This window comes from Sceloporus occidentalis, unplaced genomic scaffold, assembly GCF_023333645.1.
Source record: "Sceloporus occidentalis isolate IW3139 unplaced genomic scaffold, rSceOcc1.0.p SCAF_7, whole genome shotgun sequence".
Classification (NCBI taxonomy): Eukaryota; Metazoa; Chordata; class Lepidosauria; order Squamata; family Phrynosomatidae; genus Sceloporus; species Sceloporus occidentalis.
The window spans coordinates 21,233,921-21,257,417 of NW_028316987.1; the positions used below are offsets into that span (position 1 = coordinate 21,233,921).

Below are 23,497 nucleotides of genomic sequence, written 5' to 3' on the forward strand. Positions count from 1 at the left end.
AAGTCTGCATGTGGACATTCCAGAAGTATGTGGCTGACCACTGGTGGAAATGAAAACAGGATGACTGATCAAGCTTCTTATCTTCTCAAAAATAAGAAAAAAATAACTGGAAGCTCTGAGCTACAGACATTAAACATATATTTTAACTAACAATGAAAACAGGTATTGATGTTAGGGTGACCTAAGAGAGGATTGACGGTTGCTCGCTTATTCTTTCCCAGTAGGCAATAGAAATCATGAAAACTGCTGGGATCCTGTACTGTTGTAAAGCTTTCTTTGTTTCTGGGAGGAGGTACACAGAGGAGAGACTCCAGTGATAAAAAAATAAAGCGATAAAAGCTCCCCCCGCCCTGCCCCTGAAGCGTTAGAGATTCTGGAAAAGAATGCTGGAAGAAATGCTTGGTGTAGAGAAACTGAGGCATGAAAGTACGCGCAGAGCACGTACTAGGGTTAGAAAGGGGCGGTGCTTCCGCACTCCCCTAACCCTAGTGCGCGCTCCGCGCACAAAATGGCAACGGCCATTCCACACGGCTGCCGCCATGAGGACGTCATGGCTGCGCTGCCTCTATACGGGGAAGCACGGACATGACATCCTCGCTCTGCGCCAGGGTGCCTAGTGCGCCCTTAGTGCGGAGCAGGAAGGAGCTCCATTTCGGAGCTCCTTTCTGGTTTGGTCCGCTGGGCGCAGCCTTCACATGGCTGTGCCCAGCGGACCAAAGGAGAAAGGGGCCAAGCGGCCCCTTTCTCCTCCTCCCCGCCACCGCGGGATGTCCTTGGGGCTTGAAGCCCCAGGGACACCCCTTTTCAGGCTGTGGGGAAGCGGCCTTTTGCCGCTTCCCCGCAGCCTGAAAAGCAGCAGATCGGGGCCTCAGCGGCTGCCGGTGTAGCCACTGAAGCCCCGATACTCCAGGGAAAGGGGCGTGTGCAGCCCACCCCAAATGGGCGGTTTGTAACCTGCCTGAGTCATATAAGAACTGAAAAGTGTATGTGGGGCTTGAAGGAAGAACTGGAAGCTTTTACCTTTCCAGGTGAGAAGTGGCAGCACATGGGCGCTGGTTAAGTCTGAATTTTAACAGAATCATCCATGTTTTTTTGAGTATAGAGTTCAGGAACTTCAATTGTGCTTATAAAGTTCAGACTAATGGCCAGAATCAGTCTGCCTCCCCTTTGACATGGAAAACACCAGTTGCCACTGTAGTGGAGGGGCTGAGGGACCTACAGTGTTATAGCAGTATGATTATATTTTAACTGTATTGGCTACATCCTAAGGAGTCCTGCAAATTGGTGGTGATGAGTCCCTAGGGCTCTGTGGCTGCGAATTTGAAATCCCTTTCCCTCAACTTCAGCTCCCAGGATTCCACAGGATGTTGCCATGGCAGTTGAAACGGCATAATAGCTCTATAATTGTTTGTCATGTGAACTGGTCCTGAAAAAGGGGAGTATTGTGAGTGAGAAGTATCACTGCAAACCTGTTAGGTCAGTTTGTATTGTATTGTATTGTTTTTGTATTGCATTGTTTGTTTTTGAACCATTCAGTGCTGTATGATGGTTGCTTGCATTTGTTGCTATTACAATTTTTGAAATATTATATTTATTGCTGTTCATTTGATAGCAGGGAAATAAGCGGGTGTAACTAGAAAACTGTGCTGGCTTAGTCTGTACTGTCTTTATGCATAGCTTCTTGCCCTCCAATATGGTTGTAACAATGAAGGATTTTTGTCTGCATTGTCACTGGCAACATTTTAACTTTTTTAAAAAAAGTGTATAAACTGGGCAGGGTGGAGAATCACATTTCCCACCTATGAAATAAGACTGTGGTCAGAAAGATTATTTCTTTCTTGCCTTTATTGCATTAGACACAAAATTGCCCAATAACACTGCTACACTGAAAAAAAAACCCTGAATTTCTAAAGTGTTTTGTGTGCTGCAGCAATCGGTTTTCTATCAGGGAAGACAAAAAGAAGGTGAGCTTAAAATGGGTATTTCAGTCTTCACCTATTGCTTTACTCATTGGCTAAAAACACTGAAAGGCTGGAGTACTGTAGATTTGTTTCTAACAACATGACTGGAAAGAATAGCCGATTATCTTTTCCGTCCTGTATCCCAGGCTGAACAGGCTACAAATCAAGATGGTCCTTTCACACTGCATTTAAGCACCACAGCTATATCCTATGGAATCTTGGGATTTGCACTTGGTGAAGCACTAAAGCTTCCTGGGTGAGTAAAGTAAGTGCCCCTCCCTAAACCGTCTCTCCCAGGATTTCAGAGGATGGAACTGTGGGAGATAAAGGAGAATTTGTCTTTGTGACTCACACAAATGTGTTTTCCAATCCTGCTCAGAGCATCATTAGGCTACAGCTAGATAGAGGACTTTGGCTATGGCCCCGCTCACCTCCAGACAATCTTATTCACCAGTTCCCATCTGCAGCCATTAATTCCTTTCTGTTTGCCACCGCAACAGCTTTGTAGGAACACCTCTGAGCTTTCGCTTTCACTTTTGTACCTTTCCCACCAGGACTGATTTGACCGTTCTTGGGTTTTCTGCCCTAACAGTTTGACTTGGGTATTCTGACTACTCTTCATCCTTTCTGCAAGTAACTTCATTACTTGCAGCCATGCCCTTGACTGGCTCCTTTAAAACGTCCGACAACAACATCCACTCTCGTTGCCTATTTGCCTTCAATGTCGCCTACTGCATTCACTGTAAGACCTTCAGTTTGAAGGCTCATAAAAACCTTCAGAGACATATATATTCATTTACAGTCAAAGACCCAAGAAAAGAAAATACCATTTACAAAAAATTAAGAATCACATTGAGTTAAGGCAATATAAAATTACATAAAAACAACTTAAAACATAGGTTCATATGTTAAGTATTGAAGGTTTCAAACAGACATATAGCAATTAGTAAGAATGCCTTTATATACCATCTGTTCTCTGGAACTAATTATAGTTCTTAGTATGCGGCATCTTCTCAATCCTACCTGCTCTCATCCATATCAGGATCCTCTATTTGTGTAGCCCTTTAGAGATCTCTTCAAGACTCAGTCCTGACTTGACAGCTCCCAAGAAATGGTCTGCAGTCCCAAAGTACTCGATACAGACAATATTAATACTCTCCTTCCCTGGCTCCCAGTACTGCTTTGGACAAGATCTCTAATCATGCCCTTGAGCTAAAAGATCCCGCTTGTAAGGGTGAAAAGTACTAACACAAAAAGATGATGCACCAACACTCTAATAATTCTAGACCTCTGATATTGGACCAATTATCCTCTAGACTCAAGGTGAGAATTTCCATGTCACATCTTCCACTCCAACCCGGTTAGAAGTCTTCTAACACCCTCAGGGAGTCTCACTCAGAGGGAGAAATGATTGAATCCTGACCTCCATTTGTTATTCCTTCTCTAAGGAAAGCCTTCAATTCTCATCCCAGTATTTTTTGAAATGGATCTCTTTCACCATTTGTGGAAGAGAGGAAGAGTAGGAATTTCTGTGCCTATGACCTGGCACAGAAGGATTCACCCTCTTGAGTTTGCGCTCACTCTGCTAGGGCCATGGCTGTGTCCTCAGGTTTTGTACAGGGTGGCCAACTGGAAAACGTTTGCAAGACAGCTACCTGGTCACAGCTTACCTATAACTGTACTCCTTCAAGTGGTTATCTGTGAACTCACATAACCCCACCCATCTCTGTCTTCAGTTCCACAGGGAGCAGTTAGTAGTGTCCATGGAACTGAGAGCTCCATGGAACAGAGGATAAGATAATTTAGAGGTGGGCAGAGCCACAGCCAAAGTTTTCTATCTAGCTCTAGAAGGTTCTGAATGATTCTCTGTTCAGGCACACTTGTGTGAATTCACAGATGACAATTCAAACTACAATTACAGGTAAGCAAACTGTCCTTATACAGGGTGTCCAACAATGAGCTTTACAATTTCAGTTCCATATAACATTAAAATTGTAAAAGTCATTTTCAGACACCCTGCAGTGTGAAACACATTTTTTCCTCCTCTTGTTTCTCCTCCTCATTTTGAATGAAAGCTGGGAACCTGGGAATTAAGGTTCATGCAGAAGTAGAAACTGCCTCCCTTGAAGAATAGACAGCCTGTTTGTGTTTTGCTTCGCCATTCCTTTCCTCTGGAAGTCTATCCAAACACCTTTCCTTTCTCTCTCTTTCCTGATGCAGTTTTTAATGCAATTGGAAGTGAAGATAGCTGTTTCTGCATTTGCCAGGAATAATGTTAATCTTCAGAGGGAATTAATAGGGGGTAGGAAAGGAAGGGTGGAGGTCAATGAGTAGTTCTGTGAGGGATTCAAGACAGAGAAGAGGAAGGGAACAGAATAATCTCCTACTATTTTGATTCCATAATCTCTTGTTTCAACAATTTGGCAAATGATTTGCTTTTTCTGAACATTCCTTTTTATTTTAAATATCTCACATAGGAAACATTAGAAATGATGACATTAAATTGATTGGGGGCAGCTTTCTAGCAGCTGTTTGGTCATTCTGTTATGAATCCATTTCTCTCTTCTCTGAATTCAGCAGCCCTCTTAGCTTGGCAAACATGAAAAGCTCCATTCTTTTCATTTCAGTTTTGACACTGCTAACCAGGAAATTCGGCAGTTTAAATTCCACCTCTGATGTGGATGCACTCAACCCTCTCATGGGGGTTGGGAACCATTTTGGCATGGGGACCTGGATCTCCCTGTGGCCTTCTGTGGGCTGGGTGCTGGCCGGGCATCTTGCCTCTGCCACCTGTGAGCCCAGAGGAGCTTTCCTACACAGCAAAGAGGTAGGATGAAGAAAGCATTTTCATTCTATCCTTGCAAAAGCTGACTGAATGGAATCAGCTCCTCTCCACCCCCATCCCTCACCCCCTGCAGAAGTGAAATGCTTTCAGTCCCTACATCTAAGAATCCTGGCTGGAATCCCCAGTAGGTGGTGGCTTTCTCACCTGATCAAAGATAGAAGGAAGAGGCTTTGAGTGGGGACAGAGGTATATGGACTAGAGGCCCTCCTTCCTACATATATATTAAGAATGTCCTCCTCCAACCAATACATACACATTTAGACAAGCCATTTCCCATTAAGCTCAGCATCTCCTCCATCTATGATATTTAGCCAATTATAGTGATATGAGTAATTGGTAAGAATTATGAGGTGCGGGAAATGAAGTGGTTTGAACACTATAAAATGTTGCCTAAATGCTAAGTGGCCATGATATTTGCTTGATTAATTCCTTCCTGACCCAAATTGGATTGCATATAGAAATTCCCACATGGCCAGCCCTAATAATCCCCAAGTGATGCTTTCATAGATCAGTAAGTGTATCATCTAGTATGGTGCTGTTTCCAGAAGCAGCTAGGTGTTAATTGACAGGAGATGGTGATAAGAGAGCAAGCAAAAAGAACATTGAGAGGTAGCTAGGAAGAGACTCTCTTCATGTGGCTCTAGTATCTGTGAGACCAGTTATCTGCAGTGATCACCCAAAGGTATCTTACCCAAGTGAATGCTCACTTCTGCTGTGAACTGGGCTATTGTTATCAAGAAACACTATGTGTTACTATGCGTGATCTGAACTGAACTATGATAGAAGGAAATGGGAGTAGGCAAAATGAAGCTGGAAGAAATCATTGCAGTTATGTAGACAAAACCAAAATTGAAAACATTGTGACTGACTTGTATGAGAATGAACTTCTAACTAGATGCAACTTGCATCTATGTGGGCCACTCACCAAAGCTTATGCTTAATAAATTGGTTAGTCTTAAAGATGCCACTAGACTGTTTTTGCCTCGTGTTATATACAGTGCACTGTTTATTTCCCAGCATGCAGGACATATCTGACATAGAAAATGAAGTATTTTAATTGGGCTTTAATGAAATGATATGGTTTTTGTTTTAAGCTTATCACTGCAGTAGGGAGAAAAAAAAAGGAAAAAGAAGAAGAAAGGGTGGGGAGCCTCATTGTAATGGTGCAGTAATCCAGGTGTCCATAGACAACTTTAGATATTAGCCATCTGTCGTTTGCTGAAGAGGATAAAAATAGTTTTCTCCGGCTTCTTTATGTGTTGTTATATGCATTTGCTTTTTAAAAAGAATTACCAGTAGTTCAGTTATTCCTCTCTTGATTTTAAGAATCTAGACATCTAAGGATTTTTCTGGTTGACGTATAAGAATCTCTTTCAGTGTTAAGACTGAAAGAGCTCTGGAATGTGTGAGGTAATGGTAATAAAAAGGAGTAGCAGAAGAAGAGGAGGAGACCAGGATACACCAGTAAGGACAGTTTTCTTCCTTAGGGTAGTGGAATTGTGGCATCTTCTCCCATCGTTGGCTATTTTGTAAATATCTTTCATTTTCTAATGGGATCTAGAAGAATTTCAGATCTAGAACTGTAGACATTCACAATCTGTTTATTTAAAAGCTGTGTTTTCATTTTTCTCTTTCTCCCCCTCTTCATTGTTTAGTGGGAAGAAATTGGCGAGGTGGATGAAAATTATGCTCCAATCCATACTTACCAAGTATGTAGAGTGATGGAACAAAGTCAGAACAACTGGCTTCTGACAAACTGGATTTCCAACAGTGGGGCCTCACGGATCTTCATTGAACTGAAATTTACCCTTAGGGACTGTAACAGCCTTCCTGGAGGTCTTGGGACTTGCAAAGAGACGTTTAACATGTACTATTTTGAAACAGATGATGAAGATGGGAGGAATGTGAAAGAAAACCAGTACATCAAGATTGATACCATTGCAGCAGATGAGAGTTTTACAGAGTTAGACCTTGGAGACAGGGTCATGAAGCTGAACACAGAGGTGAGGGACGTTGGGCCTCTGACCAAAAAGGGATTTTACCTTGCTTTCCAAGATGTGGGTGCCTGCATTGCTCTGGTGTCTGTGCGGGTGTATTACAAGAAGTGCCCTATGGTGATTCGAAACCTGGCTGTCTTTCCTGACACCATCACGGGAGCTGATTCTTCTCAGCTGCTGGAAGTCTTGGGGTCATGCATGAACCATTCAGTGACAGATGAACCCCCCAGGATGCATTGCAGTGCTGAAGGAGAGTGGCTGGTGCCAATTGGAAAATGCATGTGTAAGGCAGGGTATGAAGAAAAGAACAACACCTGTCAGGGTAAGGATCTGATGCCACCCATACTTTTACTGATGTGTTTGAAAGATAAATATTACTCATTCTTACACCGAGTAAGATCAATTCAGTCCATTCAATTTTAGAACTTAATGATGGCAGGGGGGCACTCATTCCATCCCTCCACACACCCCTCATTCTTATACACACACACACACACACACACACACACACACACACACATAGAAACTCAGGCTGAACATTTAATACTACTATTTCTTAGTGAAGGTTCTTCACATATTCTGCTGGGTGTCAAACAATCATGAGTCAAACTTATTTCTTAAGTCAGTCTTCAGGCTTTCCTTTCCTGTTATAACTTGTTTTACTTTATAACTGTAAAGGGGCTTAAGACGAGTGTTCAAATGCATTGTTTTCACATTTTGACTGCAGTAACACCTAGTACGCAGACATCTTTGGCTGCAACTGGAATATAGACCTTGGTTTTACTTCATGAGTTTGTGAGCACTTTGGTGTTAATGGAGATTATCCATTGGCAAAGAGTTTTACCCAGGGAAGAAAATGTAGGGAATCAAATAAAGTTTCTTAGCTGTCATTTCTGTATTACTTGGAAATCAGACTTTGGATTATGGTTTGTAAGTTCTTGCTTCCCTGTACTGAAGAACTCTAGTTAGTCAGAAACAAGATAGTAACTTCCTAGATGGAAAGGCAGCCATCCTGTCATAATAGAGAAATAAATGTAATATTTACAGAAGAAATAGCCTGAAATGTTCAATGTCTACAACTTAACTACAGCTGGCTAAAATATCCAACATTCTTTCAAGTGGTTGCTAATAATAAAGCGGTTGGATTTTCATAAATAGAAGCTTTGTAAATCTCTGGGAGTTCCTGTCTGTCATGGGCCCAGAGTAAGTGGCTTTGTGTAGGGTGTATGAACATTGTATCTGTGTAGTGATGTGCTTTGTATGATATGCCTCCTCTTTGTTCTGCCTTCTTAAAATATGTTGGGAAAGTATTATAAAACTACCAATTAGAAATAAATGAAAAGCAGGGTTTTGTTTTTTTCATGAGGACAAAGCAAAGATGGTAGGCAATTTATTTTTAAGTATGGTGACAATTTGGGCCCTTTGTTCATGAAGTGGACCTGCCCTAGTGAGGTTGATGTATGCTCCACTATTAATCAAAAGGAGCATCTGGTCTTCCTTAAAATGGCTGAAAATGTGCTATTCTGACAGCCTACAATTCAAATAGGCATTGCACTGAGTACTTCATGTCTGTGCATTTTTGTTCAATTTCTGTGCTCAATTCATAATTTGAAAAGGAGATGTGTATACCAAGGCTTTTCAACATTTACTGCTTACTTAGTCCCAACTCATTTAGAAGGACAGCCTTAGTTTTGTCACCAACATGAACTGTCTAGCGTTTAAGTGATTGATGAATTGCCACTGAGCAAGTATTTACAAGTATCAGAGTATAGCCCATGGGTTTTATCTGGAAGTATACATGAATTATGGCCAAGTTAAGGATAGGAAAAACTGAAAATGCCTTTGAAATGACCTGTTGATCCAGCACTTGAGATGGCTAAACTATTTTCAGACATGTCATGTTTTATACATGTCTATGTAACTGTGTAGTTTCAGTGGCTTGGAATTCAGTGCTTTTAAACAGCTTCAGCGCTCATGTAGCTCTTCATTTCTCCATTACTATGTTAATTTTACTATAGTGCTGCAGATCAAATGTTCTGGAGGACCCTCAGTTTAGGAGAAATGTTTATTCCTAGAATCACATTGAGGCTTCAAGACTACTTTTGTGTAGATAATCTTTTTTTTCCTGCCCCCTCTCTAAACCTGAATTACCTCTTCTGGAAGGTTCCAGAAGAGGACCTTTGCCATGTGGGTCCATTTAACATTTAAAAAAACCCACAACAGTTTAACATATTTCAACTATTCTTTTTTCAAACCAGCAGTGGACCTCTGGACATTTCTGCCTCCCCCCCTTTTTTTTGCATTGGATAGTGTGGTCCCTAAGAGATCCTGGGGCAGAAAAATAGCCCCAGAACTTACTTACTGTCAATGCTCACCCCATTGCAGGAGTCAATTTGCCAAACAAATTTGCCCAAGATGATTTATCTTGAGATATATGAAGGATGCTTCCTTGAAATCCTTTGGACAAAATGCTACTGATATTCCTTTTGGGAGTCTCTCATGAATGCAGAGGATGCCAAAGTGGTTTATATTTGGAAACAGAAACTTTTTCTGTAAGGTAGCCATAGAAACCCATTGTTAAAAACCATTTTGTCACCGTGAAATCGAAGGCTTTCATTATTCTTTTAAAATCTTGCTATATAACTAGTGGATTGTTCAACAACTATGTTTCTCATCCTTGCTTGCATTTAATAATAGGTTTTCCTCCAAAAGGAGGCAGTGGTTGCAGAATTAGTGCTCTTTGACACATGATTAGGCTTTTTGTTTTCTATTTAGCCAGTTCTGGGGAAATGTTGATTGCTTCAGGGAGAGTGTGTTGCAGACACTCTGGTAAAGGTTGCTTTGTTGAGGCTAAAACTTTGTTAGTCTCAGTAACTACCAGTGTTGAAGGTGGATTGGACCTAATTTATCATTGCGGACCTTGAACAATATTGAACTGCTGGGTCAAGGCCCTTCCTTCTGAATTACCCCAGTTCTTTCTGTTTCTGTGTGAAAATACTGGAAGGGACACCGGTAGCAATTTGACTGTACTTAACAGCCAAGAAAGTTGTTCATATTAAATGGTGCTTAAAATTGGGAGAGAACTCATGGTTAACTTTCAAAAGGTAGCCAAAGCCACAGACACCTGTGACCTTGGCTGTCATAAAGCTAAGGCATTGCCAGATCTAGGAACACAGGCCCATTGCCATAAATCTGTATACATCTTGGGCCATAAGGAGGAAGGGTGGCTTATAAGTGAAATAAGTTGTGGTTGTTGTGATGATGATTTACATCAATATATAAACACTTAGTATTACGAGAATCTGTTTCAGTTTCTTAAATGTAAATAAAAATAGGTTAAATAAACTGCTTTAAAGTGTAAGTGTAAAATTGTGTTCTCTCATCTCTGAGCAATTGTAGATTTGCACTTTCTCCTCACTTGAAGTGCTCACATACCACTATGCAGCTCTATTCTCTTCTTTTGGAGGGAGACTGGTGAATTCACAGAGAATGATACACATATCTTAAGCATATATTAAAGTGTCAGCATTCTCTTTTTAGACATTAAGCACTTAGCACACCTGTTGGAAGAAAATGACAACCAGAAAATCTATATATTGTTACCCTCCATACACCAACCCTTCCACATTTCCTCATTATGCATCTACTCTCCATAAAAACTCTTTTAAAATTAAAACAGAACATGGTTTTCAACTCCTTTTTTTTATGGCAAGCTGTCCTATAGCTCCATGACTGGTTGTAACAATACCGTGCCAGGATTTAGTAGAGGAATCTGTTTTCATTCTAGGACTGAGCAATAGCATGCATTTCTAGCATATGCCTTAACCCACCTGCTGAAGATGAAGTTTGCTTAACCCCCCTCCCTCCCCAAAAAAGACCACAGAACTTGCACAGAACTTGAAAGTGTTAAGTTAGGAGATGTAATGGTATAGGCAGCTTAATAAGCTTTCAGTATCATGCCTATAACTATCTCAGGACATTTTACAGTGATGGAAAGAATATTGGAAAACATTCAAAAATAGTCAAAACCGATTTTCTTTAGTGTTGGGATCCCCTGCTGAGAATCTTAAATAGGCAAGAATCTTTGCTGTAGTTCTAAAACATTCATGGGTTGTGCATTAAATTGCATTTTCTGCACAGAAATGTTATGTTCCACATAGAAAATGCTATTTTCTGGTAAGGAAACATTTTTCTTTAGAAAATTCTATTTTCTGCTAAAGTGCATTTTTAGTAGAATAAGTCACAAACTGAATATTTTCCATAACTGGGCATTTTTATAGACTTTCTTGCCATGGGGAGAAAAATGGTAAAAAACATTTAAAAAATGGCAGGAACAACATTTATGAAGATTTACATCCTTACTTCTCAACAACTTAGAGGATCAAGCGATCTGTCTCCCTGCAAAAGTAACTCCATTTGATGAAGTAGACTTAAGTCTACAAAAATGTATGCTTCCAACTTCTTTCTCTCAGTTAGTCTCAAAGGTGCTACAACATCTGATCCAAACTAATATGGTTATGTCTTTGGTTTCTTACTCTACAGTCCTATGCATTATTTTCTGAAGGAAACTCTTTTGAACACAATTGCACTTTCTTCTAAGTAAGCATATACACTTGTCCCTTCACATTTGCAACTTTGATTTTTGTGGATTTGATTATTCACATGGATGAGTGTATTATTATGAAGTACTATTAAAATGTTTGTACTCCACTCTATATCAAAGATTGTATGAATTAACAGTGTTTATTCCTCTCCTCTTCACTCCAGTTAACTTCTGCTTTTTATTAAGGCTTGTTATTCCACTGTCTGAATAATTGCATCTGACAAAATAACCTTAGATTTCTTATTCCATATTTGGGTGAATCCTCTGCAATACAGATGTGTGAGGAAAATCTTCAAATCACCTTCTCTGATTGTATAAAGTCATATATTGTTCAAAATTTATTTTACCTTCCACTTTAATTACCTAAGACTGCCTTTGCATAGAATAAATAAGAGAAACAAAGAACAGAATGTTGATAGAGAGAAAAGAAGAATGGTGACATGAAAGTTCCTCAAGTGAGGCGAATTTTTTGGGGGAACAAGTTCTGTGGACCTTAGTTATGTTCATATGGTGTGGTGCCTAAGGTCTTTTTCTTGACTTCTTTTAAAGACAAATACCCTAAAACATATTTAAAAACCCATCAGCTGTTGTTGATGTCATAAGGCTGTTTGCGTGCAGCCTCCATATGCTTGAACATAATGCCATAATGCCACTTATGTTCTATGTAGTGGGACTCTTTGCAGGACAAAACTGTGTACAAATGCACATGTGTGCATGTAAGCCCTCCCTTCTATCATCTCAAACATGTCAGTGGGTCTGAGGCCCATTCTCTCTTCAAACTTCCATTGCAAACAAATTTTAAGCAGCGGGCTTTCAAGGAATATAGAACAGCCCATGGTTTAAAAAACTAAAGCACACCTGCCCTAGTTTGCATGCAACAATAGTTACAATATCAATGGGGTAGTTCTGGCTCTTGTTATTGTTGTTGTTGCGTGCCTTCAAGTAATTTCTGACTTTCGGTGAGCCTAAGGCCATGGGAGGTTGACATTGTCTTCCCCTGAGGCTGAGAGCAGCTGGCTCTTAATCTAAACTATAAAGAGCACCATTGACATAATAGCCACTAGCTGCCATTGTTTGCATATAGCACTAATGCAATGTTGAAATGGGGTGGAGGAAAACAGCAAATACATTAGCACAGTATGTTTTCCCTTTTTTATTGTTGCGGTAATTGGAAGCACACAGGTTGCATCAAAATGATATGTTTCTCTGTGTTGCCCTGTTTGTGGTGCTTGAAGATAGAGATTTGGATGTCATAGGTATGAAAGAGACAGAAGTAATTAAACAAATCAGGAAAGGAATTGATACATGGGTCTCTTATAATAGTAGTTGTCAATATTTGGTTCTTCCAACTCTATGATTCTATGATTCTACAGCTTGGACTTCAGTTCACAGAACCTTTCACTATTGGCCAATCTGGTTTTGACATCTGGGAACTGAAGTCTAAAATCTCTAGCAGGATAAAGGTAGAGAACCACTTCTCCATGGCTTCAAAGTCTATTTCAGAGTACACTTCCTACTTGTCTGCTAAGGGAGCAGATCTTAAGGTCTTCTAGTCATTTTAAGGGTATTGAACTCAATAGGAATATATAGACTTGCAGCCAACAGCAGTCAATCCACATTAGGTTTTCATTCAGGCTTTAAAGGAACACTCCAAGGTATGGAATCCTGTTGCTAACTAGCTTCGGAACTTTGGCTAGCTCATTTAAATCATTTAAATCGCCCGACATGGGAGCCGCCAGCCTCCATTGGAAGCAGATGATGTTGTTGGGTTAGTAGGCAGATTTGGAACGGCTCAGAAATTTCAGGGCCCAAGGCCAACTGTAACCCAGGAACATTGAATATAGCCCAAACTTCAGTTTAGTCTTGAGCAAAGGCATTTTGCAAATATAGGATAACAACTCTCTGCAAAATTTGCAAAGTATTCATACTTGACACAGTGCAAGTTTAAATTTGCTTGTTAATGTTTTTTACTTGGAAAAGAAGATATAAATAGAGCTCTAACATTTTGCCAGGTCAGGGGTTCTTTTTTTTTAAAAAAATAAGAATGCAAATCTCACTCACCCTCATAAACCTATGGCAGCAACTGCAGTCTCTCTTGCCTAAAACCATTTAGTGACAATGATATGTTCAATACATCATCTTGTCAGCAGTGCACTTGGAAATGGAGGCACCTGGCCCAGCAGATTCTGCCACTGTTCAGAAAACAAATGTGACATGGGGCTAATCTCATTGTATGATTCACTGTGTAATTCTTGCACTGAGCAGGTGATCACACTGTGTTTATTTAATGAGCAGACTTTTTCTACATTTGACATCTTTCCACAACAGGACCTGTTTGTCACTTGCTGTCATGTAATACCTGGCAGTGAGTTGTTGCTACTTAAAGGAAGTGTTAGTGAGATTTCTATTTTCATAGGCTTCTCAATTACTCATACAAGTGAAAGTGCTGCACATCTTCATAATAAAAGCTAAAGGTTCCAGGCATATTGACTGCTACAGCTGTTATTGTTTCCCAGATTAAAGTGTCTGTAGCATGGGCTGTGTCAGATAGTGGATAAACTTTATCTGGACTTTACCCTGGCTAGCCCTCCTCTGATCCCCTTCTGGATTGAGGCCAATGTGGAAAGTACTTGATTCCATGGCACTACCTCCTGATGGTGTCCAGGGAAGGGGATGTTGGGGAAGACCTGTGAGTACATAATGATTTTTATGCTGGTGCCAGGAACACCATGTCCTTCATGGCTCTTGAAAGGCAATAGGTAGTTTGGGAAAGAGGGGTGTGTGTATGGAGCAGAGGTGAATGCCAGAACTGGGCTGTATTTTCAATATGTTAATGCTTAGTAAAAAATTAGACCCAAAACAATTTATTGTATGGCTGAGCAAGGGAGGATTTGAAGGTGAGACACCCAGGGCCCAAGCTGAAGGCAATTGATCAAACCACTTTCATAGCACCAAAGTTTATAAAATTTGCTGTATAATGGGACACATCCCCACATAGCCTATACATGTTTTGATTTCAGCTCTAAAACCAAGCAGGGTCTCTGTTTAAATAGCAGCAGACTCAGTTGCCACAATATACTCTCCACATCCTGCTTGGGATAACTCTTGACATTCCCTTGGTTACCCAGTCTTTGAATCTCCCATCACCTGTGTTGGTCACTACTGAGATCTAGAAACAGAACTATGCTGGTAAAAAAGGAGAGCTATTAAGATAAGTGAAAAATAGATTTTTTTCAGAGACCCCTCTTAAGTTCTGAAGTACTGGTAGGAAATGTGTTGGCCTCCATATGTTATTGGAACTGCAGCTATCAGCATTCCTCATCATGTTGACAAGGGTTGCTTGGAACCACAGAGGTACATCAGCTGCAGGGCTGCACAATTCTCAATCCTGTTTTCAGGGATAGTAACAAACATGACAATAAACATGATTTTTGAAAGCAGGAATTAAACCTTCAATTTTGTTTTTTGTTTTTAAATCTATTAGCTGGAAATGGGTTAAACTCCATTGCATTGTAAGTACAGGATGATCCCTGGTACCCATGGTTTCACTTGCCCATGTCAAAATAATAATAATAATAATAATAATAATAATAATAATTCTCTCTAGGAATTTTCTAGGTCCTCCAGTGTGGTTCTGTGGTATACTTTTGGTGGACATTGAGTTGCTCTGGAGGACTTAGAAATGCTTAAGAGAGGTGTTCTGTCTAAGAATCTTCAGGTCCTCCAGTCCAGTTCTGTGGTCAACCTCTGCTGGAAGTCATTCCTTTCAACAGGGTTCATAGATACTAGGGTTGTACTTTTACTGTGGCCATTAAGGGAAATGGATATCATTGTCTCTTGTATTTTTGTGAGAAAGTACAGTATTGCAATTCGGAAGAGCTGCACATGAAATTTCAGTTTTCATTATCGTTCTATATTCCTTGAAGGCAATAAAATGTTAGAAGTGTTATAGCTGAGATACTGCTTAATATGAGAGTTGATGATTGTGTCTATAATGGATAGAAACTGTTGGTTGGAAACTTGTTATAATCTTGTGTATTTTTAAAATGCTATTTGATACTAGCAATGGGCAAGCAACGAGTTCAGCAGCAACTTTGTGTCCCATTCTCTCCCCCTTGGTATATTTGAGATGAAATTCTGTTAGCCTAGTCATGTGAGTAATAGGAGGAAGATTGTACCCAAAGGTATAGTGCAAAAGAAAAAAAAAAAACAGGTCAAGTTTAAAGGATAAAAAAAGTCTTCATTAATTGTTCTACTGGGAGATGATTGCGTAGTATGGAAAAACAATGATGGAAACACATGGTGCATGGAAAGGGCTGTGCATGGAAACAGTAGTATGAATGGAACATTGTTCATCATTACTACCTTGGTTGCGTTTTTCCATTTAAAACACAAATGATTGGGAGGACAATGTATAAGTTGTTTATAAATAACATAAGACAAATTTCCTAATTATTTTTAATTAGACATTTTCCATAGCAGTTCCGTTCACTGAATTCTCCATTTCCCCTGACACTCTTAGTGACTGAGTTGTTGGCTGTGATGGGTGTGTATAATTCTCAGTTTTCAGAAAAAATATCTGAAATGTTGCCAATTCAGCCAAAATAGTTCATCTGACATGCCAGAAATGCTCAAGTGGTCAGAAGGGTGAAGAAGTTATGAGTCCTGAGAGCTACCAGCTGGAAAGTCTCTGGGCTCCCTTTCCAGGCAGCTTCATCCTGAGGTCAACTGATGTAAGTCAGGTGAGGGGTAAAGATCAACCATCACCAAAGACAAAAAAGCCACTGACACTTTTTGACAGTAGAGTGCACCTACATAACCATGACATTTTGCTTATAGAAAGTTTCTAGCTGTGTTGTATCTGGTTGGAATCTTGTTAATGGCATATGCAGCTTTTCACAGCTTTTCATATATTTTTGGTTCTTTGGGTCTCTTCCACAGTCTGTAAGAACCAAATCCCCTCCCCGCCTTCACTATTGTTACATGTCAGTCCCCCATGATCCTTTTGTTGTGGGAGGTATGATCAGAAAGTATCTGTTTATATATTCATAGCCAGACAAACTAATGGCATCATATGCACACATCTCTGCAGAACCCCAGCAGTTCTGGGCAGAAGATGTCTTTGGTCTTTGTCTAGCTATGGGGATGTAGCCAAACGTTTCCCTGATCCACCAGAAAATGACTGATAGTAGTGCTGGGTCTGTTGCAGCACAGTGGTGAGTTGGGGGTCATGACAGGGGAGCTGTAGTGGAGTCCTGCATGCAAAATTCTTGCATTGTGCTCGATCATGTAGGGTCTTAGCTATAGTGAATTTACCCTAAATCTTGAAGTGATCATGCCAGCATTATTTTATCATTAGGATGTGACAAATGTGTTTTGAAAAGGGATGTGGACCAGCTATTCTGTGGCCTGCTTTAGTTTCCTTGGAAGGCTGCATTATACACACAATTAAATTGTATGGAAAATTGTAGACCTCCTGGCTTGTAGATTAATAAGTGCATGCAGGCAGAAATGCAGCCCAACTCTGAGGAGAATGTGGACAGACTGAAGCACCTAAACTGCTTTCTGAAAAGTCCTCTCAGCCTTCCTAAAATACTCTCTCCCTGCTTCTTCCATTGTCAGTTCAAGGCTGGCCTGCATTACTTATTTATTTTCTTCTCTGCAAAGGTTTTTATAGAGAGTTGTCCTCCTTACTTCCTCTTCATTATTTTCTTACTCTCACAGATCAAGCATGATTTCATATGTCAAAACTTGTGTGCTTAACTGGGCTTGATTGTCTTCCATACTGGCTCTAAAAGAGGGCAGGCGGATTTCCAAGCATACTGCTGCCCAGATGAATGATGCTTTGTGGCTTTTGACAGTTGCTCTTGCCTGGTGACAATCCAGGCTTACTCTGACACAGTTGGTGTCAAAGAAATGGATGGAGCTCATGCTCAGAGATGCAGCTCAGGTCGTTTCAGTGCATGCCTTGCATGAATATCTGTGGTCTTAATGCTTCAGATGAACACTTTCCTTGGGATTAAATCACATTTTATGTTTGCTCTTTTTGGAGTTGTGCCACGTCACTTTGCAGTTAGAAGGTGGCATGTTTGAATGCTTTGCAACCCCCCCTCTTGTATATATAAAGCTAATGTGCTTGAGAAAGGGTTCAGGCTTGTGCCTTTATTTATTTATTTATTTATTTATTTATTTATTTATAGCACAAACTTCAAAACTGCTGTCTGTAGTCTCAAATGCTACCCATGACAGTGTTTTCTCTGATACAAAATCTTCTCTCCTCTTGTCTGCTTTCTCTCAGTGTACATAACAGGGCATAAGCCAGCAACATGAGTCAGCAACTGAACCATATAATACATTCTTTTGCCATCATTTATTGAAATCCCATGTTGTAACTCAGAGTTATAAAAGGTTCCGAATCACAGTGTTACTCAGTTCTGCCTTAGTTATTGCCAAAAATAAATTAATTATAAATTCTGTATGTCATTATTTCGGCCAGCATGGTGCATTGGTTTGAGTGTAGGACTAGTTCTGCATCCACACTGCAGAAATAACCCACTTTGACACAACTTTAACTGCCATTCTTCAGTGCTATTTATTTCTGCAGAATGGATGTAGCCTTGGACTCTGGGAGATTAGAGTTAAAATTTTGACTCAGCCACAGAATAGCACTGGGGGGCCCTTGGCAAGTCATGCTCACTCAGCCTTTGAGGAAGGCAGAGGTAAACCTCGTAATATATGTTGCTAAGAAAACCAATATCATAGGATTGCCTTAAGTCAGAGTTGACTTAATAATAATAATAATAATAATAATAATAATAATAATAATGTTTATTTGTATCTCACCTCTCCCTGTATTGGATCGAAGCGGGTAACAGCAAACAAGAACAATAAAATCAAACATGAATATCAGTAGATAAAAGCATAACAGGACATATTAGATGCTAGTTCCCCTATCTCCCTCCCACCCTAAAATACCATTAAAAACAATTCCCAATAGAATGGTTAATAAAATAGATCAAGATCAAAGTCCGCTCGGTACAGCTAAATAAATGGAGAGTGAAAATTCTGAGGAGATCACTTTGGGAAGGCCTACCGGAAGAGATCCGTTTTTATTGCCTTCTTAAAGGCCTCCAAAGATGTTATATGATGGATCTCATACGGCAGGTCATTCCAGATTTTTGGAGTGGCAACAGAGAACATCCTCTGGGAAGTGGTCTTCAGTCTAGTTCTCTCTAACTGCAGTAGGTTCTTCCCAGAGGACCTGAGAGTGCAGGAAGGGGACTGTATGGGAGGAGGCATTTCCTCAGGTAAGCTTGTAAAGTGAAAGACTTGAAAGGCATATTAGCTACAGCTACAACAACAAAGTCCTTATTCTGTAGCTTGTTATTTCCATATTCTGCTTTCCTAGCATATTTATTTGCCATTGTTATTAAAAGGCTCCAAGGCATTTGCTAATTCATCTTGGGGGTTGTCTGCTTGATTTTTGCCAGGAAGCATTGCCTGTATTCTCACTTAGCTTTCTGTGCTTTTGATGATTTAGCTAAGGTGGGTAGCCTATATAGAGCAATGTAATCTCCATTCACTGTGATCCTTGATTGGGTGGGATTGCCTGTAGGAGAATTTGAAGAAAGATGATGATCTAGTAATTATAGGGGGAAATGGCATGCAGGCAGCAGCAGACAGGGGAAACAATAGTACTTAATTGGCATTCCTCAAATGTTGACGATACCTAGAGGAGGAGTAAGCAAATTGTGGCTAAGTATAATTATGCAGATGAGTTGGAATGGTTTGTCCTGCATTTTGAGGCTTATTGCTCATGTGGTATTTTGTTCCTTGCTCATGTGGTATTTTGTTCATTCCATCCTTTTATTTCATTAAGAGAAATACAGTTGTATGAACATCTAATAATAAATAAGTGTTCCCGTAACTTACTGCTTATAAGTGTGTGTGGGATCCTAGTCAGAATACATCTAGTGTGCATTTCTCCAACTTTCTGTCCTCCAAATGTTTGGACTTGAACACCTACCATCCCTCACTGTTGGCAGGGACTGAAGGTAGTTGTTGTCCAAAATATCTTGAAGGTCCCAGGTTGGGGAAGTCTGCTCTGGGGGAAAGAAAGTAATATTAACTTCAAATGTCAATTCTTTTACTCTGCTTGAAGTTAGTGTGGTAATGTTCTTTGTTAGCATGAGGTAGATTTCCAATGAATATTAAATGCAGGAACAAATTGTGCTGTCACTTTGTCTAGGAAACTATCCTTAGAAACTGATTCTATCCTTCAAGACCATTTTCCTTGCTAATCCAGATTTGTTTTCATTCAAAATTCCTCTTCTTAGCTCATTCATATGAAGTTGATGGCTTGGAGCCATTATCCTTCAGGTTATCTCTCAGGGCTACAATGTGTTTCTTTGGTCAGTCATGTTTTTATTTGGATGGGGACATGGTTCCCTACTTCACCTTCTAATTGACATTAGCTCTTGGGGGCTTATATAAACCCCCTAATTCATGACAACAATATTCCTATCTGAAATAAGTCCTTTCTGCATACATCTCTGACAGTTTGGAGAAATACCACAAAATTTTTGTTACCTCCTTTCCCACTGCCTTTACAATACTTTCCCATCTGATATTCTTTCACCAAAATACCATATATGCTCGACTGTAAATCAGCCTCATGTGTAAGTCGAGGGCAGGTTTTGGGGCCAAAATTATAACATTTGATATCACATGTGTATAAGTCGAGGGCAAAACTTAAGGGCATGCAATAAATGATGAAAAAGATGGAGCAAAGGAAAACGATGCCAGAGCACACCAGTATTTTCCTGCCCAGGTATTCAAAAAGGCTAGAAGTGGGCACTGCATTGGAGAGAGTACAGGGGGTAGTGCTTCTTTTAGGTTAAGCTCTTGCCTTTCACCACCCTACTCAGAGAAAGGGATAGTTCCTGTTAAAAGTTGAGGTATAGTAATTACATTGACCCATGGATAAGTTGACCCAGGTTTTTTGGGTTGATTTTTTTTTAAATTAAATTTCTAGACGTATACATGAGTATACAGTAGGTACTTTCAGTTTGGAAAGTAGGAGTTTTAGGCCTAGTGAGAAGATTATCCAAATTATCCATAAGGGTCACTTCTTGTGAAAAAAAGCAATGTCCTGAATTTAAAATGGCCAGAGAGAGGCCAGAAGTTAGAGAAAGTGGCCCCATGTCTACAGGGGGAAATAGGGGGCATTTAAGGGTAAAAACAATGCCATAATTATTTTTGGGGTGCACAACAGTGAGTTGTATTCAAGTTCCTCCTGGCAGCCTATTGCCTACCCTGGCCTATAGAGCCCATAAATGCTGTGTTGAACTAAAACAATTTCTAGCAGGTTACATCTCCTTGAGGAATAGGCTTTCTTTCTTTCTTTCTTTCTTTCTTTCTTTCTTTCTTTCTTTCTTTCTTTCTTTTTGTAAAGCTTATGGGCCTTGTCATCTCAAAACCAGACCACCTAAATATGTGATTACAACAGGGATAGCTCATAAGAATGCATTGTTGTTGGAAAAACTATTTTCCCTCCTACTACTAGGAATTGTACAAAACCCCTAGAGAATAGAGAGGCAGATGATGGCATATAGGTCTTCCTTATCCAAAAGTCCTGGATCTTTGACCTTGTGAGTGCTGCCTCATTGTGCCACTGAGTGCATGATATTAGAGGTAGCACTTTCTCCAGGGTAGTGTAGAGGTGACAATGGAAGGCGGAAAACAATCTTCTGGCTCTGAGCAGCCTATTTCTCCAATGTCTTACTTTCTTCATTAATGCTGTGGCCTTCTTGCTGCTGGTGTCTATGATAGGACTAGTGTAGACCAACAAGCAGTGTTGCCAACAAGCATCGAAGATATTCCCCGGAATATTTTACCAAAATACAAAATCCCTGGAATTCCCCAATATTTTTATTATTAATTATTATTATTATTATTATTATTATTATTATTATTCAGTCAAAATCCCTGGAAAGAAATTAATTAAATCCCCCAGATTCCAGGGAATTCCCTGGAAACTGGGAACACTGCCAATAAGGTTATAGCCAGTGGTTGAAACTGACCAACTGTTTCTCTTCAGCCCTTATCAAACTACTTGGAGTGTTTTCAGTATTTAGAAGGTACCAACCATTAAATGTTATTTGCAAGCATCTTCAGTTGGCACAGTGTATAAAGAAGCTAGAAGGCTTTACAAGAATATTAACATATTTTAAAATGTGATTATGATGCAGTAATTATGTATAGATGAACTAATGTGGCTAAGGCTAGCCAGTTTTTGTCTGTGCCACACATTCTTGAAACTTCATATTACAATTTTAACAATGTGGCTTGTAGTTGAGAATGCTATGCAATACAGTTGTTGGCTTTAAGGAGGTTGCAGGTAAAATTGATCTGGCAAAGTTGCATACTCTGGCAGCAATTTTGAACACAGTTAATATTTTATTGCTGTTGTATTTTTAGCATCCTCATGCAAAATTGGTTGACTTCTGTAGGATCATAAAATAATGTATACAGTATAACCTTAAAATGCAGAACTTAACATTCAGAAATCAGGAGCTGAAACCTAAAATACAACATAAGCTTCACTGAAAAGGCAGGTACTGTGGGAAGCCTGCTCAAACGCCTTGATAATCTTTTTGTAATATATAAAGGGGCTTTAGGTTGTATTGGGATGCAAGAGAATAGCATTGACTCTTCTAATTATTTTAATTATCATCTAGTAGCATGCATTTTTAACTCTATCTGGAATTTGCATAGGTACAAATTGTGAATGATCTGGTAAAATAAGTTTTAATCTTCTATGAATGATTCATTTAAAAATCTTTGAAATCCCTTCTGAATAGTTCATCATGTGATGTGTTCTGTTCTTTTGGTTGCTATGAAATAGCTCGTTGGAAGAAAAATACTGTGTGTTGCAGGTAATGCCATTCTGGGAACAAAGTTTCTTGTGGTTTTAAAGTGACACAGGCTTCAATTAATGTCCTTAGTGATGCCATTTAGTCTTAATAATTATTTTGCCCCCTCCACTGAATTCTATAACATCTTTCCTTCTTGATTGACTTTTTGATCTTTGCTCATCTTTTCCCCCTCTTGTTTCCTGGGCTAAACATCCTGACACCCCCCCCCCTCTCTCTATATATAGCCTTCTAAATTATTGAACCATATAGTTGAAACTGGCTAGCACAATTATTATTTCAAAATATGCATGATTAGTTTTGCGATCTGCTATGAGGCCTAAACATTTTTACCTACCATGAAAAGAAGGAAGTCTGCTAATCTCAGCCCCCTCTGCTGTCACTTCATCACCATCGGTACATAGAGGGCAATTACGCTACTGTAATGCACTATACATGGTGCAGCTAGTGCAAAATTCAGCAGCTAGTCATATAATAACTGTGTTCAAATTCACTGTCTGCCAATATGATTCTGATTTGAATTCAAGGTGCTGGTGATAAAAATGAAAGCCCTTGATAGCCTGAGATCTCAATACTTCAAGAAATGTCTTTCCCTATGTATGCCTTCCCAAGGAATGAGACCTGCTGGGCGGGGGCTTAAATCTATGGAGTTTATCGTACTGGCCCTGAAATGGGTCCAGTGTGTTCTAAATGTGTGCTGGCGCGTACAGAACGGGATGGGGCCAAGAACCCTACTTTATTGCACGCTGGAACACCGCCTTTGCTGCCAGGCATTCCAGTTGCGTCCCCGTTCCACCCCAGAGGGCGCCATTTCTGAGAACTGTTCTAAAGTGTTCTCAGAAATGGTGCCCTCTGGGACAGAACAGGGACACAACTGGAATGCCTGGCGGCAAAGGTGGTGTTCCAGTGTACAATAAAATGGGGTTCTTGGCCCCATCCCGTTCTGTGCGCGCCTGTGCCCGCACACATTTAGAACGCAATGGGCCTGTTTCAGGGCTAGTACGATAAACTCCTATGTCTCAGCAGTGAGAAGGTATGGTATAGGGCCATCTCTGCTGTGTGGTACCCCAGTTATGGAATATTTGCTCTATAGATGGCTGATTGATACCAATACTAGTGTCATTCTTGAACAAGACTTTGAGGCCTAATGAATTTTA

At 40.0% G+C, this 23,497-nt stretch overlaps 1 protein-coding gene across 7 annotated transcripts in view; it reads left to right on the forward strand.

Moving 5' to 3' along the window:
- The window catches only part of EPHA5 (EPH receptor A5), a 289,060-nt gene that overhangs the window by 59,042 nt on the left and 206,521 nt on the right, over positions 1–23,497 (forward strand). For all 7 annotated transcript variants that reach the window (XM_089532330.1, XM_089532332.1, XM_089532331.1 and 4 more), the window contains exon 3: positions 6,462–7,125. In XM_089532330.1, the coding sequence (XP_089388456.1) occupies positions 6,462–7,125 (664 nt within the window). The remainder of the gene's footprint in view (positions 1–6,461; positions 7,126–23,497) is intronic.